General features: G+C 43.6%; 2 protein-coding genes across 5 annotated transcripts in view; one reads left to right on the forward strand and one right to left on the reverse strand.

The window, feature by feature from the left end:
* The window catches only part of LOC125900157 (uncharacterized), a 251,790-nt gene that overhangs the window by 8,881 nt on the left and 222,909 nt on the right, over nt 1–20,000 (reverse strand). The window lies entirely within an intron of this gene.
* vps13c (vacuolar protein sorting 13 homolog C) overlaps nt 13,051–20,000 on the forward strand; it is a 124,632-nt gene continuing 117,682 nt past the window's right edge. For all 4 annotated transcript variants that reach the window (XM_049594805.1, XM_049594821.1, XM_049594799.1 and 1 more), the window contains exons 1-4: nt 13,051–13,263; nt 15,112–15,155; nt 15,448–15,490; nt 15,699–15,794. In XM_049594805.1, the coding sequence (XP_049450762.1) occupies nt 13,164–13,263; nt 15,112–15,155; nt 15,448–15,490; nt 15,699–15,794 (283 nt within the window). In that variant the 5' untranslated portion in view covers nt 13,051–13,163. The remainder of the gene's footprint in view (nt 13,264–15,111; nt 15,156–15,447; nt 15,491–15,698; nt 15,795–20,000) is intronic.

Genomic DNA, 20,000 nt, shown 5'->3' on the forward strand with positions numbered 1-20,000 from the left:
TTTAGCCATTTTGAAGCATTTTTCTGTTGTTATAGCGCCACCCAGTTGCCAATTAGAGTTAAATTTCTCCAGTCACCTTGAGGTGTCCTGTTCTACATATCTACCAAGTTTAGTAAAAATCCATATGGCGGTTAGGCCTAGATAAGAAATGAGCTCTCTAGCGCCCCCATTTTGTTTGATGGGGTCAATAATGGAGGGGTCCCCTCAGATTATGTGTGGTCATATGCCTACAAAGTTGCGTGGTGATGGGTGAAACCCTTGAGATGTTCTACACCTTTATGTGATGAGCCACGCCCTCCACAATATTCATTGCCTTATAGAAGCTCAGTTTTCCAACTTTTGCCAAGAGGGAACTTTAGATATTGCTCCCTAGATTATGTTCACCCAGTTTCATGCAGATCGCTCAAACTTCCTAGGAAGAGATCCATTTGAAGTGTTTTTCAAAAAATTCAAAATGGCGGAAAATCTATATAAGCGGAAGTTATGGGTTCTTGAGGCAAATGTGTTCCTCATGAGGAGAGGCATCTCTGTGCAAAGTTTCATGTCTATACGACATACGGGGCATGAGATATGCCCATTCAAAGTTTGACATTTCAGTGGGTTGCTATAGCGCCCCCCTTTGGCCAATTGATGTAATATTGCTTCATTGGCATCCTCCCATGACCCTCTACCACTGTGCCAAATTGCAAGGCAAGGCAAGGCAATTTTATTTATATAGCACCATTCATACACAAGGCAATTCAATGTGCTTTACAAGAGAAATACATTAAAATAAAACATTAAAGGAACAATAGATCATTAAAAACAAAAGCTAAAAGCAAGACAATAAATAGTTAAAACAGTGCAGAAAATGCATTTAAAAAGCAAACATAAAGCAAAAGCAACAGCAGACAAATATAAAAACAATAGCTACAGATTATCATAAGTTACATATCTAGTTCACTGGTCAGCTGCAGTAAATAGTAATGTTTAAAGACCTGATTTAAATGAGCTGACAGTTTCAGCCGACCTCTGATATTCCGGAAGTTTGTTCCACAGGCGGGGAGCATAGAAACTAAAGGCTGCTTCACCTTGTTTGGTTTTGATCCTGCTTAAACATACAGATCATAATGGAAATCATGAGGAGGCCGCAAAGAAGTCAACCACAACCAAATACCTCCAGAGAGTAAGGCAAGTCCTGAGGAGTCAGCTGAATGGCCAGAACAAGGTCCGAGCCATCAACATGTACGCACTACCAGTCATCAGATACCCAGCTGGGATCATAAGCTAGCCAAAGGAGGAGACAGAAGCCACTGATATCAAGACAAGAAAGCTCCTCACCATGCATGGAGGGTTCCAGCCCAAGTCCAAGGTGCAGGCTGTGCAGAGATGCCCCTTAGATGGTCCAGCACATAGTGGCAGGTGTAAGACACCAGCAGGATCAGCGAACATGGAGAGGCACAACCAAGTGGCTGGGATAGTGCACAGGAACATCTGTACCCAGTATGGACCTGTACCCAGTAACCAAATCCCAATGGGACACACCACCAAAGGTGGTGGAGAACAACAGGGCTAAGATCCTGTGGGACTTCAGCTTCCAGACTAAAAAACAGCTGCTGGCTAACCAACCGAACATAGTGGTGTTTGACAACCACCAGAAGAGGGCAGTGGTGGAAGATGTGGCAATACCAGGCGACAACAACATCAGAGAGAAGGAACACAAAAAGGTGGAGAAGTGTTATGGGTTGAAAGAACAGCTGGAACAGATGTGGAAGGTCAAAGTTGACATGGTGCCAGTGGTAGTAGGAGCACTCGGCGCAGTGCCCCCCAAACTGGGAGAATGGCTCCAGCAGATTCCAGGAACATCTGAAGCCTCAGTCCAGAAGTGTGCAGAACAGCTAAGATACTGCCAGAACCCCCAAACTCCCAGGCCTCTGGCAGAGGACCTGAGCTTGAGGGTGATACAGATACCACCCTGAGAGGGTGATTTTGTTTATATATATATATATACATATATATATATATGTATATATATATATATAGTACAGGCCAAAAGTTTGGACACACCTTCTCATTCAATGCATTTTCTTTATTTTCATGACTATTTACATTGTAGATTCTCACTGAAGACATCAAAACTATGAATGAACACATGTGGAGTTATGTACTTAACAAAAAAAGGTGAAATAACTGTCGTCTTCGTCTCTCTGAGGGGATGACCGCAGATTTAAAGGAGGGGAGGAGGTCACATGACCTACGGGGGTGGGGAGTGACCTTCATCAGATGGATGGAAAGATCTCAAATTTGGACTCATCAGACCAAAGCACAGATTTCCACTGGTCTAATGTCCATTCCTTGTGTTTCTTGGCCCAAACAAATCTCTTCTGCTTGTTGCCTCTCCTTAGCAGTGGTTTCCTAGCAGCTATTTGACCATGAAGGCCTGATTCGCGCAGTCTCCTCTTAACAGTTGTTCTAGAGATGGGTCTGCTGCTAGAACTCTGTGTGGCATTCATCTGCTCTCTGATCTGAGCTGCTGTTAACTTGCGATTTCTGAGGCTGGTGACTCGGATGAACTTATCCTCAGAAGCAGAGGTGACTCTTGGTCTTCCTTTCCTGGGTCGGTCCTCATGTGTGCCAGTTTAGTTGTAGCGCTTGATGGTTTTTGCGACTCCACTTGGGGACACATTTAAAGTTTTTGCAATTTTCCGGACTGACTGACCTTCATTTCTTAAAGTAATGATGGCCACTCGTTTTTCTTTAGTTAGCTGATTGGTTCTTGCCATAATATGAATTTTAACAGTTGTCCAATAGGGCTGTCGGCTGTGTATTAACCTGACTTCTGCACAACACAACTGATGGTCCCAACCCCATTGATAAAGCAAGAAATTCCACTAATTAACCCTGATAAGGCACACCTGTGAAGTGGAAACCATTTCAGGTGACTACCTCTTGAAGCTCATGGAGAGAATGCCAAGAGTGTGCAAAGCAGTAATCAGAGCAAAGGGTGGCTATTTTGAAGAAACTAGAATATAAAACATGTTTTCAGTTATTTCACCTTTTTTTGTTAAGTACATAACTCCACATGTGTTCATTCATAGTTTTGATGCCTTCAGTGAGAATCTACAATGTAAATAGTCATGAAAATAAAGAAAACGCATTGAATGAGAAGGTGTGTCCAAACTTTTGGCCTGTACTGTATATATATATTCATATATATATATATGAATATATTTGTCACCTTGTAAATGGACCTGCACTTGTACAGATCCTTTCTAATCTTCTCTAAGCACTTTAATACTTCATGTCTCGTTCACACACTGATAATAAGCCATCAGGAGCAGTTTGTTGTTCAGGAACTGCCAAAGGACACTTCAACATGCACACTGGAGGAGCTGAGGATTGAACCACTGATCTTCTGATTAGTGTACGACCCACTGTATCTCTGATCCACAGTTGGCCTGTAGCTGTGTGTGTAACAGGTTTAAACTAGAGTCAGACTGAGTGTAGCCTCAGAGCTCCAACCAACAAGTCACAAGTTTGAGACCAAACTTCACAGTTTTCACTGACAACGACTTCTCCTGACAGTCAAACATTCACTCTCACGTCTCACTATTGATCCCATTTACACAGTAATTATAGAATGTAGAATAAATGTTTGTTGTCCAGCAGGGTGGACATTTGTCCTCAGCTCATCAGACACAGGAGACAACATCATAAGAACCAATCATCATCCAACTCTGAACACCTGAGTTCAGCTCAGTGTCTGTCTGAGGTTTAAACTCACCAGTTACTGTGCTGAGGTGAGGATGATGATGATGATGGCAGTCAGGATGAAGGACTTGTTATCAAAGGGACTCTACAGCGCCCCCCAGAGGTCAGACTGTCTGCAGAGAGTCAAATCAGCTTCTGTGGCTCGTCAGCTGTTTCCCTTTCCATCACCACAGTCCTACAGAGATTATTCTGGGATGTCCAGTTCATATGAGCGAAGCAGGCAGAGAGGGGAAAAGTTCAAACTCTCTGAACCACAGTTTGGTCCTAAAATCAGCTGACTGACAGCAAGGACACTGAGTTTCCTCCAAAGTGTTTCCAGAGGAGTTCACCTGAACTGTACCGAGGCCTTTAAAGTTTCACAGGGCTCCAACATGTCGGACATCGACTCAAACCTTCAGTGTGTCACAGTGTTAACCCTTCGTTGCTCTGATCACTGAAGCTTCTGCCTGTGTGTAATTTTATGACTCACCTTTAATACTCAGTTCCTTTTTATGCTTCGTTTCTGTTCATGTGTTTGTGTCCATGTTTACAACGAGACTCTGGGACAAACATGTCTATCCTTTCCTGAGCTGACGATGTAGTTACTGTGATGATGATGACAGGAAGTCAGTCTCATCAGTTTCCTGTCCTCTGTGTTCATATAAATATATGAAGTGTCTGTGTGTTCTTTAATGAAACGGTGAATCAGAGCGTTTCCTGTCAGGCGTCCACTGATGTTGTTATTATTGTTATTATTTGTTGTTGTTTACCTCAGTAATGACCTCGTCGGCTTGTTTGATTGAGGAACATTAGATCAGCTGCTTCATCCATCAGCTGCTTCATTGAACTCTTTGTCCTCCTCATCCTCGTTTCTGCAAACATGGCGCCGATTCTCTGAACTGTGACACACTGATGACATCACCGCTGCACTCAGCACCAATCAGCTGACCAGATGACTGATTACAGTCCATCAGCAGGAAATGACCTCTAATCAGACGTGTTCGTCCTCAACAACAACAACCCGCTGACACTTCCTGTTTCAGCCTGTTACCATAGTAACAGGGTTTATCAGGTGAGCTGCTGCACGTCAGTGCTGAGCTTCTTCATCACCATCATCATCACCATCATCACCATCACCATCATCATCACAATCACAATCATCATCATCATCATTATCATCATCATCATCATCATCATCATCACTGCAGTGCTAATTGTGAAAAGCCTAAAGCAAAATCATCTGAGCAGCTGCAGTCTGGAACCAGACCAGTTCATCTACACCTGGTCAGAACCAGTCAGAACTGGTCGGGTTCAGGAGTTCCTCATAGTGCTCCTCTGACAGTTCCCTTGATCCAGATCAACAGTTCTCCTCCTCAGAAGTTCAGACACCTTTATCTACACAGCTGCTGCTGATCGGAGGAAATGTCACATGTCTTTGAAACAGAGACGGCTGAAGGAAACTTAAAGAAACTTGTCTCAGAGCGGGGACACTGACACACTGTCCTTTATGTCTCTTATATGTCTGTATGTGATGATATGGATCAGTGGCTCTGGTCAGACCTGACAGCCTGTGTCCGTCTGTGTGTAACTGAACCCTGGAAGGTGTAAATGTGTGAAACAGTTTCATGTGACTGTCAAATAAATACATGTACAGTACTTCAGTTCATATCAGAGGTAATGGCACTCTGTGAGTGTGTGTGTGTGTGTGTGTGTGTGTGTGTGTGTGTGTGTGTGTGTGTGTGTGTTTCCTGCTCCTCATCTACACATCTGAGTATTTAACTCTTTACTGCACCACATTTATTTTTTATTGGACTTTATTTCACTGATTAAACAGATGAAGGAAACTCTTCAATCACACATCACAAATTATTGAAGTCAAAAACCCTCACTGATGTTCTGTCAGCTCATGTGAGGGAACATCGCCACCTGCTGATGTGGTCAGTAAAGTGCACCTCACACAGAGGTTTTTTTTTTTTTTTTTTTTACAGATCTATTGCGACAGGAAATGGACTAAACTAAACAAACCAACAGGAAGTCACACACGTCACATGACGAGGCCTGAGAGTGTCAGGTAAAAACAGCTGAACCAAACTTTGTTGAATTGTAATCAGAGTTGCCAACTCTCACGCATCTGGCGTGTGACACATGCATTCACCTTCTGTCTCATGGTCTCACTCTGCCCAACCAATTCTCACGCCAGTGATGAACGCTGGAAAAAAAGACTGGCAGCTGAGTATTTTAAGTTAGTTTCAAACAGCCGGCGCGCCGGGTGGGCGGAGTTGAAGAAGTTGGAAGTTTGCAGCCAGACTTCAGAGAGGGGAGAGGAGAAGGGCAGACTCTGCCTGACCGGCGTACCGGCTGAGTGAAATGGAGTGCAGCCAAATTTTTCTGTGGAAAACTACCCTCTGATTGGTGCGCAGTCCATATTTGCTTGGACTGCGCAGCTCTAGTCTCACAGTCAATCAATCAATCAATCAATCAATCAATCAATTTTATTTATAAAGCCCAATATCACAAATCACAGTTTGCCTCACAGGGCTTTACAGCATACGACATCCCTCTGTCCTTATGACCCTCACAGCTGATCAGGAAAAACTCCCCAAAAAACCCTTTAACGGGGAAAAACAACAACAACAACAACAACAACAACAACCAAAAAAACAGTCAGCTGACCACGCTGTCCTGTTGTGATGTGAATCAATTGCAGATACGAGACGTGTGCTGCTGGGCAGTCCTGCTGTGTGTTAACTATGTTCAGCAAACCAGCCAGCAAGAAGCAAAAAACTTTGCACAGTTTCTTCCAAACAAACCATGTAAGCTGAGTGATGCTGTTGCATGCAGATAATGTTAGGTAAATGATGACTAATTAATAGATGCCAATATATCAAGTTAAGCTAGTTAACAAGAATACTAATGTTATTGTTACCTGTACTTAATCGCTTGCTAGCTAGTTTCATACTTGGAAAAAACCCACTCCTCCTTAAAAAGAACTTGTGCTCACTATTGCTTTGCACATATTTGTTTAATCTTTATTGCCACAATATAAAGAGCAGGGTCGGGGGGAGACAGTGGACCAGAGGCCAGAAAGGATGATCATGCAGGGTCCTCATGGGTGAGGAGAGATTATAACTGGCTGATAAAAAATATCTATAGCATAAAAGTGATTTTGCGATTAATTTCTACAGCTATGTCAAAAGGCATTTGGAGAGCTTTGTAAATGTCAAAAATGAGATGAAATGGCCTAGGTCTAGGCACTCTTGCATAATCTAGAAATATATCATGAAATGCTCTTTAGACTACAAAAATACACAAAATATATTATTATTTCCAAAATAATATTTTAGTTAAATCTTAATCAAAATATATTCAACCATTTCAACCATGAATTATTTTGCTTTAAATCCAAAATGGGTCTTGTGTCTACAAAGTAATACGCTATACGCCACATAGGCAAGTCCTAGTTTCTGGTTTTAAGTTCAGTCACTCTGAGCTGAATACAGGTTCACTTGTGAAGGCCCTGCAAATCAGGGTGGCTTTGAATGAATGTAGGTATTGCCCATCTCCAGAATGCTACTCCTAAACCCACCAGAATGCAGGAAATCACTTCTACCATATCCAAAATTTTCTGGGGGATGACCCCCAGACCCCCATTGTACCACCATTGTCTCTCTCTGTATGGTATTGGTATGTTAGGTATTAGGCCCTATCTATCTCCAGCAGGCGCCCCAAAAATCCGTTAGGATGCAGGGGATCAGGATCGCATCTACCAAATCAGTTGACAAACAAACATTTTATGTGTCGGCTTAAACAACAAAATTGTGGTCGGCCCTGCTGAATCTCACTCCAAGGTTTCTTGAAAAGTTGGCAACCCTATTATAATACTCAACATTACAAATGTACATTTGACCAATCAGGTGTGTCACTGCTGAACAGTTCACCCTGTAACACTCAAACAGCTTCACCTGTAAAAAATGGATCCACAAATACATAAATCTGACTTCACATGTAACATATTTAAATGTTTGTAAAACCTGTGACATTTTATCTGACATTAAACATCCTGCTTACACAGGAAGTTACATGTGTTTAAAGTCAGTGTGTATTTTAGTTTATATGATTGTGATGACTGGTGCCGCTCCTCTTCACACTGTGTATCAATGATTTTATGAATTCCTCCTGCAGTCTACACAAAGTTTTATTGGCTGATGATACAAATTTCTTTTCATCTCATAAAAATCTGAATAATCTAAAAAACATTTTAAACAAAGAACTGATGGAGGTGGATATGAAGGTGGGTTCAAGGTTTAAATGCAACAAATGATCCTCCAGTATCAGGCAGACGAGCTTCATTATTTTTCGATCCAGTGGAAATAAAGAAAAAAACATGAACATGTTTGTATCAGAATAAATATTCAGGTCACTGACAGACTGAATTCCACCAAATTCCTGGGGACACATACTGAAGAATTTTTAAGCTTCAGGTATCATTTTGATGAACTGACAAAGAAACTGTCCAAATACGATGACTTATTTTTAAGCTGACTCTAGTCACGTAAAGCACCTTTAACCTCAGACATGTCTTAATTGGAGCCTCAAATAAATGACTGTAATGTTTCATGGTGAAACACCTCTCCATGTTATCTGATGAAATCACAGAATCTACAGAAAACAGCTATATATATCGTATCCTGATCCGAGGTAAGCACTCCCACTGACCCTCTCTGTCATAGGTACGATCCTCTGAAGCTCTCTGAGTGTAATCAACCAATCAATCAATCAATTTTATTTATAAAGCCCAATATCACAAATCACAATTTGCCTCACAGGGCTTTACAGCATACGACATCCCTCTGTCCTTATGACCCTCACAGCTGATCAGGAAAAACTCCCCAAAAAACCCTTTAACAGGGAAAAAACGGTAGAAACCTCAGGAAGAGCAACTGAGGAGGGATCCCTCTTCCAGGACGGACAGACGTGCAATAGATGTCGTACAGAACAGATCAGCATGATAAATTAACAGTAATCCACATGACACAATGAGACAGAGAGAGAGAGAGAGAGAGAGAGAGAGAGAGAGATGCAGGTAATGACAGTATCTTACAACAACATTATTGAAAGTAATAATATTATAGTTATAGTTCTGGCTACTGTGGTACAATATGTTGAAAGTATGTATTAATATCTGGCAGTATACATGTGTGACAATAGTCATATGTGTATAATAACAGTAGAAGTATGACTAATGACTAATGATGGCAGCAGCAGCAGGAGGCATCTGGCAGAGTGTGAAGAGTGCACAGAGTGCTCAGAGTGTAAAGAGTGTGTGCAGAGTGTAAAGTGCGCAGAGTGTAAAGAGTGTGTGCAGAGTGTAAAGTGCGCAGAGTGTGCAGAGTGTACAGAGTGTAAAGAGTGTGTGCAGAGTCTAAAGTGTGCAGAGTGTGCAGAGTGTAAAGAGTTGCAGAGTGTGCAGAGTGTAAAGAGTGTGCAGAGTGTACAGAGTGTACAGAGTGTAAAGAGTGTGAAGAGTGTGTAGAGCGTGCAGAGTGTAAAGAGTGTAAAGAGTGTGCAGAGTGTACAGAGTGTACAGAGTGTACAGAGTGTAAAGAGTGTGAAGAGTGTGTAGAGCGTGCAGAGTGTAAAGAGTGTAAAGAGTGTGCAGAGTGTAAAGAGTGTAAAGAGTGTGCAGAGTGTACAGAGTGTACAGAGTGTAAAGAGTGTGAAGAGTGTGTAGAGTGTGCAGAGTGTAAAGAGTGTGCAGAGTGTACAGAGTGTACAGAGTGTAAAGAGTGTGAAGAGTGTGTAGAGCGTGCAGAGTGTAAAGAGTGTAAAGAGTGTGCAGAGTGTACAGAGTGTACAGAGTGTAAAGAGTGTGAAGAGTGTGCAGAGCGTGCAGAGTGTAAAGAGTGTAAAGAGTGTGTAGAGTGTACAGAGTGTAAAGAGTGTAAAGAGCGTGGAGAGTGTGCAGACTGTACAGAGTGTGCAGAGTGTAAAGAGTGTACAGAGTGTACAGACTGTAAAGAGTGCGCAGAGTGTACAGTGTACAGAGTGTAAAGAGTGTGTAGAGTGTGCAGACTGTACAGAGTGTAAAGTGTGCAGAGTGTGCAGAGTGTAAAGAGTTGCAGAGTGTGCAGAGTGTAAAGAGTGTGCAGAGTGTACAGAGTGTACAGAGTGTAAAGAGTGTAAAGAGCGTGGAGAGTGTGCAGACTGTACAGAGTGTGCAGAGTGTAAAGAGTGTACAGAGTGTACAGAGTGTAAAGAGTGTGTGCAGAATGTAAAGTGTGCAGAGTGTGCAGAGTGTACAGACTGTAAAGAGTGCGCAGAGTGTACAGTGTACAGAGTGTAAAGAGTGTGTAGAGTGTGCAGACTGTACAGAGTGTGCAGAGTGTGCAGAGTGTAAAGAGTGTGCAGAGTGTACAGAGTGTACAGTGTGCAGAGTGTAAAGAGTGTGTAGAGTGTGCAGACTGTACAGAGTGTGCAGAGTGTGCAGAGTGTACAGAGTGTGCAGAGTGTACAGAGTGTAAAGAGTGTACAGTGTACAGAGTGTAAAGAGTGCAAAGAGTGTGCAGAGTGTACAGACTGTACAGAGTGTACAGTGTACAGAGTGTAAAGAGTGCAAAAAGTGTGCAGAGTGTAAAGAGTGTGCAGACTGTACAGAGTGTAAAGAGTGTGCAGACTGTACAGAGTGTAAAGAGTGTAAAGAGTGTGCAGAGCGTACAGAGTGTGCAGAGTGTAAAGAGTGTGCAGACTGTACAGAGCGTACAGAGTGTGCAGAGTGTAAAGAGTGTGCAGACTGTACAGAGTGTGCAGAGCGTACAGAGTGTGCAGACTGTACAGAGTGTGCAGAGTGTAAAGAGTGTGCAGACTGTACAGAGTGTGCAGAGTGTAAAGAGTGTGCAGACTGTACAGAGTGTGCAGAGTGTAAAGAGTGTGCAGACTGTACAGAGTGTGCAGAGGTCTGCAGGTGGAACGAGACTGATAACTGTGTAAAAATGTTTCTATCTGTGTCTGTTTTCAAAAAGAGTCTGCAGCAGCAGTACCTACAAATATGTTAAAGCATGAACACTTTGAACAGCCGGTGACTTCTAAACCAGTTACACTCAGATCTGTTTATGCTGTGCTGCCATGTGTTTCTATTTTTATTATCTCATCTGTGAAACCAGTGTTCAGACTGATGGAATAAATGTGCTGGGACCATTTAGTCATTAGCGTCAGGTTAGTTTAGTCTCCAGGTGTTTGCTCGGTCTCAGGAGTTCTGTAGGTTATAAATTTCACTGTATGTTACTTGCACTTTCTTTCCTTAAATGTCAACGACGTATTCATAAACACAGTTTGGTCCCTGATCTCAAACTTTCGACAGCTCATCAGAGTGTCCCGTCTCACATCTCTCTTATTTCTTACGAACCATTCATGAACTTCCCTTTTTATCTGTTTCTGTGAATAAATGTGTGAATTGATTTTACACATCAGAAATATTAACAAACGTGTGTGTAGATGACGGGACATGATGGGACACGTCTGTAGACTCTCTGACAAATGATTAATTCCAATGAAACCTTCAGATTATTGATACAGAAAATTATAGCTGCTGATGTGTTATTGATCTATCAGGATAGAAAATCAGTCTTTCACCAGCTGCAGAGTCATCGACTCATTTATTCATCAATAATTACATTATGTTCACATCCATGTTAACTCTCTGCAGCTGCTCATCTGACAAAACAAGACAATTATTGATTATTGATCACCTTGTGCTATGACTACATGTTTCATGGTTCACTGATGATTTGTTAATCAGAGGATTCATTGATTACTGAGCAGAATCATCTTTAATGAAAACAGTCGTTAGATACAAACATGGAAACATGAGGTGACGTCAGGTCACAAGTTTTGGTTATTCATGTCATCATGTTGTTGTTATAAACAAGAAAAAGCCAGCAACACTCGCCGTCCTTCGTTACAAACTTTTAATACCTCACTGGTACAGGCGATCAAACACACAGACCGGTTTGGACAAGTGTCTTCCTCAGTGTGTGTGAAATGACAGAAAACAGGGTGAGACATGCAAAAATAACCTGCATTCCCAATCTCACAGCTGCATGGCATTAGACAATCACCAGAGCACCAAGCAGAATCGTGATAATCATAGAAAATCATCTCATAGAAGAGAAAAAAGAAAAAAGTACAAAACATGGATCAGTAGGTATTAAATACACCAATATCGAGAAAACATATCTACAATATAAAGTGCCTAAGAGTAATAAATATTTTCTGAGTACACCCAAAAAAATATAAATATATACAAAATACTGCCTGGCAGCAAATGGTACAGTAAAAATATATAAAAAGTGCCACAGGTCAGTTATATTATTTATATATATTATAATCATATTACTATTATGATGAGGGGCGGCTGTGGCTCAGAGGTAGAGTGGGTTGTCCACCAATCGAAAGATCAGCGGTTTGATCCCAGGCTCTTCCAGGCTGCATGTCGAAGTACCCTTGAGCAAGATACTGAACCCAATGGCTCCCTTCATGGCTGTTCCATCGGTGTGTGAGTGTGTTAAAACTGAGTAGCAGGTGGCACCTTGTATGGTAGCCTCGGCCACCAGTGTATGAATGTGTGTGTGAATGAGTGAACGTGACTCGCAGTGTAAAAAGCGCTTTGAGTGGTAACTAGATGACTAGAAAGGCGCTGTACAAATGCAGGTCCATTTACCATGTTCTACTGCTTTGACCTGTGGCACTTTATTACTTTATTACTCTTAGGCACTTTATATTGTAGATATGTTTTCTCGATATTGGTGTATTTAATACCTACTGATCCATGTTTTGTACTTTTTTCTTTTTTCTCTTCTATGAGATGATTTTCTATGATTATCACGATTCTGCTTGGTGCTCTGGTGATTGTCTAATGCCATGCAGCTGTGAGATTGGGAATGCAGGTTATTTTTGCATGTCTCACCCTGTTTTCTGTCATTTCACACACACTGAGGAAGACACTTGTCCAAACCGGTCTGTGTGTTTGATCTCCTGTACCAGTGAGGTATTAAAAGTTTGTAACGAAGGACACCGAGTGTTGCTGGCCTTTTCTTGTTTATACTGTTGCTCTGTGGCCGAGCAGCACCTCCAGACTTGTTTCTTCTTTTTTGAGAGTGCGTGTTGTCTTTCTTCACTGACATCATGTTGTTGTTCCCTGACGTTTCACCGCCGTCACGTGATGACAGAGATAATAAACAGTCACTTCCTCCATCAGCTGACCGATCGACCCTCTCCTTCGCTCACCGTTTGTAATCAACACACAGACAGCACTAATCGATCGAACACAGCAGTCGATCCCAGAGAGAGTCGATCCGTGACTGCTGCTCATCAGAACCGGAAATCAGGTGAAGACAGACGGTGACCCGACAGCAGGGTCCGACCCAGAGCTCTCAGACATGGTCTTCGAGTCTCTTGTTAGCGACCTGCTCAACAGGTTCATCGGAGACTACGTGGAGAACCTGGACAAGTCCCAGCTGAAGATCGGGATCTGGGGAGGTGAGCTCAGCGGCTAACTTTAGCTAGTAGCTACCGCGGTGACAGTGACGGGACCAGAGTCCGTTCAGAAATATCGTAATTTAAGACTCCTTCCTGTGTAAACTGATGTCAGCAGGTCTGATAACATGTGTGTTTACATCAGGTTAAACACTAGGTTCTGTGTGTCACATCGGCGCAAACACAACACACTGATCAGTTTGTGTTCCGGGTTTATTCACCTGCTGTCCCCGCCATGTCTCCTCCAAACACAGTGAGAGTGGAGGCATGACGGTGAGCTTTGGTTCATTAGTGCAGGTGTCGGTGTTTCTGACCCATATCAGTGTGTCACACCGTCCACACACTAAACAGGGTTAATGAAACACACACACACACACACACACACACACACACACACACCATGTGTTTCCCGTAAAGCCCTCGTGATTTTTGTCATTATGAGATAATGAGAGTAACACACACACACACACACACACACACACACACACACACTAACACACTAACAACACTCACAGACACTCATGTTACCATGGAAACAAACATTATAACATGAATGACTCAGCGTTTCCCCTGCCATCATAACAGGAGCATCACAACCGAAGTCCTCTAAGGTTACCTTTCCCGCAGAGCAGCTCTATACTTTATGTTATTGATCTTATCTGCACCACGCCACGTCATCTGCTCTACATGAGCGCCTTTACAATTCTCTTCTGCTCTCACGCATGGTGGAGTTCCACTCCGATGTGCGCGCGCACACACACACACACACACACACACGCATTCTCACAAATGCACACACACACACACTCTCACAAATGCACACGCACACACACACACACTCACAAATGCACACACACACACACACACACACACACATACACACCGACACATGTGCGCACACATAAATGCACACACACACACACTCTCACAAATGCACACACACACACACACACACACAAATGCGCACACACACACATGTGCGCACACACAGGTGAGCACACTCCCACCAGCGGACAGAGAGCGCGCGTCAACCACCTGGAAAAAAAAAACCAAAAACGTTTTTTTAACAGGTGGTGAAGATGAAGAAGAAGAAATGTTCCATGTTTAGTTCAGTGTACAGTGTAAATAATTGTTCAGCTGTTATATTGACAGCTGTCATTAAAAGAAACACATCAACACCATGATGCCTTTAAGTGTTTGTGTCCGTCCTCTGAACCTCTGACCTCTGACATGAGATCAGCTGACAGCAGCTGAATCTTGTTTCATATAAAGTGTTGGCATGTTGTTGGTGTGATGACATCACTGGAGCTTCCTCATACCTGTTGACCTGTCACACCTGTTAGGTGGAGACAATCATACCTGAGATACAGAAAGCTGACAGACAGGCTCGACCAATTAGCTGACAGCTATAAATAATCTCAGAGTGTTCGGACCAGTTTGACCAGTATGGGAGGGACTGATCAGGAGCTACGACACTGGTTATTATTCATCAATTGATCACTGATCAATAGCTCCGCTGGTTATTATTCATCGATCGATCACTGATCAATAGCTCCACTGGTTATTATTCATCGATCGATCACTGATCAATAGCTGCACTGGTTATTATTCATCGGTCGATCACTGATCAATAGCTCCGCTGGTTATTATTCATCGGTCGATCACTGATCAATAGCTGCACTGGTTGTTATTCATCGGTCGATCACTGATCAATAGCTGCACTGGTTATTATTCATCGGTCGATCACTGATCAATAGCTCCGCTGGTTATTGTAGATGTGATTGGCTGGTCAGTGTCAGCTGGAGGACAAACAGGAAGTTGTTTACAGTTGTGTGTTCTGTGTCTCTGCAGGAAATGTTGTTCTGGAGAACCTGAGAGTGAAGGAGAACGCTCTGGTAAGTCTGAGGCCCCGCCCCCTCCCTCTGATGTCATCCCACAGAGTGTCTCTGATAGGTCAGATTCAGAACATGTCAGAGTCCAGAGAGACGTCTTTAACGTCTGTTTTGTGTAGTTCAGTTTACACTCTGTTGCCATGGCGTTAGGTTTGGTCCCTCATCACTTCCTGTCAGCTGAGGATCATTCCAAGAGGAAGTACAGAAGCACCAATGAGAACAGTTCTGTTAACGACAGGATCTTTAGATCAATAAGACTCTGATCACTAATCAATAATCTGTGTTTGTGTTTCAGAGTGAGTTTGATGTTCCGTTCAAAGTGAAGGCCGGACAGATCGGTGAGTTCTGTCAGTGTGATGTCAGAACACAGAATGATGATGTAACAGCTGCCGTCTGTGGACTTCCTGTTTGTGTCTGTAGGACAAATATCTAACCTGATGATGTAACAGCTGCCGTCTGTGGACTTCCTGTTTGTGTCTGTAGGACAAATATCTAACCTGATGATGTAACAGCTGCCGTCTGTGGACTTCCTGTTTGTGTTTTCAGGAAAGCTGACGTTGAAGATTCCGTGGAAGAATCTCTATAACGACGCGGTGGTCGCCACGTTGGACGGTCTGTACCTGCTGGTCGTCCCTGGAGCCAGTGAGTGATGTTTGATCCTTCCTGTTTGTCCCTGGTGTCCTCAGAGACAGTCTGTCCTGTCACCACAGCTCCATCACCAGATCAGCCAATCACAGCTCAGACAGGAGAGTGGACACATGTCCGCCACACATGGACACAACTGTCCATCTACTCATTGTCCACCGTTAATTCTGGTCTAGGGACAGCAGACGTCCTCCTAAGGTTTCTTAGGTCTGGTCGGTTCTGTGGTTCTCCTTTGGGTTCTAGATGTTCCTCTGAAGAACGTTTTGGAGGCCGACTGAACATCCTCCGCCTTTATCAGCCTCAGCAGCTGTCCGTCCTCTGTCTCTGTCCGTCCTCTGTCTCTGTCCGTCCTCTGTCTCTGTTCTTCCTCTGTCTATGTCCGTCCTCTGTCTCTGGTCGTCCTCTGTCTCTGTTCGTCCTCTGACTCTGACCGTCCTCTGTCTCTGTTCGTCCTCTGACTCTGTTCGTCCTCTGACTCTGACCGTCCTCTGTCTCTGTTCGTCCTCTGACTCTGTTCGTCCTCTGACTCTGACCGTCCTCTGTCTCTGTCTATCACTACTGCTGAGGAGACATGGCAGACACCGTCTGTCCTCTTACTGTAACTGTTTGGACATGGTCCACTCAGACGCTGTGTCCCCAGACATCCCAGAGATGGGACATAAAGACCTTTTGGACAGAGTGACCTCACACCTGTCCGACTCCTTTCACCCAGAACACCTGCAGGGAAAGAGGGCGGAGCCTCTGTCAGAGCTGCTCCACCCACGGCCCCATCAGTCCCTTTATATACTGCACAACAACAACAACAACAATAGCTGTTTGTTTATCCCGTTGTACTGTGGAAGTGAGCTAAAGACGACCAAGGCCACTCTGTTGTCTGATGGTACGACAGCAGGTTGTTCTCTGAGTACCGCTCTCTAACACTGTTACCATGGCGACGGTGATGTCATCCATGTTGGTGGTGCACGGTGTGAACAGGAAGTGGCTCTGACACCCAGAAGTTCAGAGCACTTTGTTTGCTGATCAGTTTCAGTGAACTGAATACTGACTCTGACTCCTCCCCCTCCCACACCAGCTCTGCCTCCTCTGTCACCAGGTGATGTTACCTGACCTCCACACCCACTCTTACACCTGGTGAACACATGAGCTGTGAGGAGGTCTACAGATGGAGGTCCAGCCGCCAGGCGCTGAGTCAGCTCCCTTATCTTCTTTTGAGGCTGCCTGTGTGAGCGGCGCTGCTCAGTCTCGCCTGTTGTTCCTCCGTGATGCGTTTCAACAGAGACAGACAGTAAAGATGGTGTTTCTATGATCATGATGACATCACACCGCCTTTAACCACAGTTCAGATTTAAACAATCCAAATATTTATTTTTAACTCAACACTTTCTGTTTGTGTTTCAAAATAAAAGCCTTCTGACAGCGTCTCTGTGGACAGAAGAACTTTGTTTGTTATCACAAGGCTTTTATTCTGTAACACTCACAGTACTGTGACGATGACGTTAAGGTGTCAGTGGGCGGAGTCAGTCGGAGTATATTGACTCATCTACTAGAGCATTAACAGAAAAGCCGATTTGTCGACGTCAGTGGCACAAGTCGACACCCCCCAGGAGGAGTCGACAAGTCGTGTGTTTTTTCCCTCTCTCTCTCTCTCTGTCTGTGCTTGTGTACGGAATGCAATCGCTGCCTCTGATTGGCTTACACTGATACTTAAGCAGAGCAGACTCCGCAAGGAATGTCCGCAGTCATTCGGGCTTTCATAGTTGAGTGCGCTTCCGCGTTGTAATTTCCTGTAGAAATGTCCGTGAAAAATCCCCGGGATGTGAAAAATACATGCCGAGCAGTCACTGGTGCGCGGAGCGGAGTCTGCCCGGTCGTAAAATCTGAGCTTTGCATGCACAGGGCTTGCGGACGTCCGCTTTGAGTCCGCGCGGACCTCTGCATAGTCCGTTCCACGTATGTTCCGCCCGAGTATGTTTGGGCCTGACAGACACACATCACATGTGTGGAGATACTTCACTTTCCTCCGCCTTGTCAATGTGATGACGTCATCAAATGACTTGTCGACTCAACTTCGACTTTATTGACAGATAAGTCGACCTGAAAAAAATCAAAGTCGTTAATGCTCTATCATCTACATTCAAGAACTGTAACTATAACTAACTGTAACAGTAACTGTAACTAGTCAAGTCAAGTCAAGTCAAAGTTTATTTATAAAGCACATTTAAAAAAACAACCTCAGTTGACCAAAGTGCAAAGTTACTAAGATACAATATAAATAATCAAGTACAAATATAGTAATAAATAAAACAGTAATAAGAAATCAATTTAGAACAAAGTTAGAATAAAATAGAAAGTAAGAAAGAAAGAGCCGAGAATACTCGCCTAGCATGAATTGAACGGTACTTCCAGGAGCAGCTGGTTTGACGAACTAAGTGCCCTGGTAGTACTGTGAGGCTGAACAGGCTCTGATAAATAAAATGGTACCAAACCATTTAAACATTTAAAAACAATTAAAGGAGCTATATGTAAGAAATCTAAAGCAAATAGTCGTAAAATCCTCCTAATATGTCACAGAGACTAAGGAATAATGTTCATATAACATACTGATCTCACCGACAACAATAGTACGGCCAGAATATTTGCATCTCAAAATGATGTTTATGTTTTGAGTTTGTGTTTTGGCCTGTTGCGCCACCCTCCACCGTCTACCAGTCACGCAGTCAGTAGAGTCTCAGCATCAGTTACAGTTACGACTGAGCTACAGCAGCACGGCAAGCAGCATTAGCAGTGTCCCAGCATGTGCAGCCAGCTTCTCCTCAGCTGTATCCCGGCAGCAGCGTTAGCAGCGGAGAAGCCGGACTTGCTCGAACGGTCCGCTGGAAAATCCCAAAGGTAGGATGTATATTAAAAAAAGTAGAGGGCCCAAAATGGAACCCTGAGGCACCCCACAGCTCAGGGGGGAAGTGGCCGAAGAATACTGGCCCAGCTGGACAGAAAAGCTTCTATCTGAGAGGTAGGATCGAACTTCAGAACAGTACCCCTAATGCCCACACATGTATTTAAGCGTGACAGGAGAATATTGTGATCGACTGTATCAAAAGCAGCTGTCAGATCCGGAAGGACCAGAACAGCAGCGTTACCAGTGTCAACTGTTAAAAGAAGGTCATTTAAAATTCTTAAAAGCGCCGTTTCTGTGCTATGGCGTAGCTTGAAACCAGACTGAAACTTCTCAGAAATGCCATTTAGATCAGTAAACTAACTGTATCCTGTAACTGTAACTGCACCTTTACAGAGAATCTCTCCTTTCTTTAAAGGGACAGTGTGAAACATTTTCAGTTGTTTATTGGCAAAAATCGATGTCTGCATTCATAAACATGTCATCATTGGTGTATCATTACCTCCACCAATAATCTGACTTATTCTCCTAAAAGGAGAACTTCAGATTTGTTCTTACATTGTATGGGTAAGTCGTCTGGGGGGTTCCTTAACGTTTCACCATCTTGAGAATACATCCGCCAGCAAGGGACATATAGCACTATCAGGGAAAAGCCCCGCCTTCTGCGTTTTTGTTGAGAGCCAGCGCTGCGTGACTGAGAAGCCGAAGGAGAGGAGCAAGAGGAGCAAGAGGCGCTTCGCTACGACCCCGGCACTACTGCAGCATAACACAGTCCCACTCTTTGAGCATAATGCAGGATCATGCACATGCAGCATCACGGGAGACGGAATCCTCGTCGCCAAGAAAGCTCAAAAGGGAATCAAAAAGGCAACGTGACCGGTGAATTCAAAAAACGACAGTCAACATCGGGGTAGCCTTTCCCAGGTGGAGAGAGCTGCTGAAGGAGAAAGGTAATGCGGCGCAGTGATGCGAGGAGAGGGATGAGGTGTGTGAGGTTGAGCAACTTGTCAGTTGTCAAAAGACAAGATGTGATTGGTTTGTTTGGATTTACACCCGCCCCAACAGTCCTACGTTGTAAACACAGCCAGCATGGTGAGGAGGGGGTTTGTCACCTGGTGTGGCGTGTGTCTGTGTAGCAACCCTGAATGAATTCACCCTTTGCACATACGTCACATGATCACGTGACAGTGCCATGACAGACGGCAGAAGTAATGATAGACGTAAACAGACCGTAAAAGATGAGTAGGAAAATTCAGAAGAGAGAAGTGATTTTGATTGAAATTAGCATTTTTTTTTGTAACATTTAACAC

The sequence above is a fragment of the Epinephelus fuscoguttatus genome, linkage group LG2 (genome assembly GCF_011397635.1).
Source record: "Epinephelus fuscoguttatus linkage group LG2, E.fuscoguttatus.final_Chr_v1".
NCBI classification, from domain to species: domain Eukaryota; kingdom Metazoa; phylum Chordata; class Actinopteri; order Perciformes; family Serranidae; genus Epinephelus; species Epinephelus fuscoguttatus.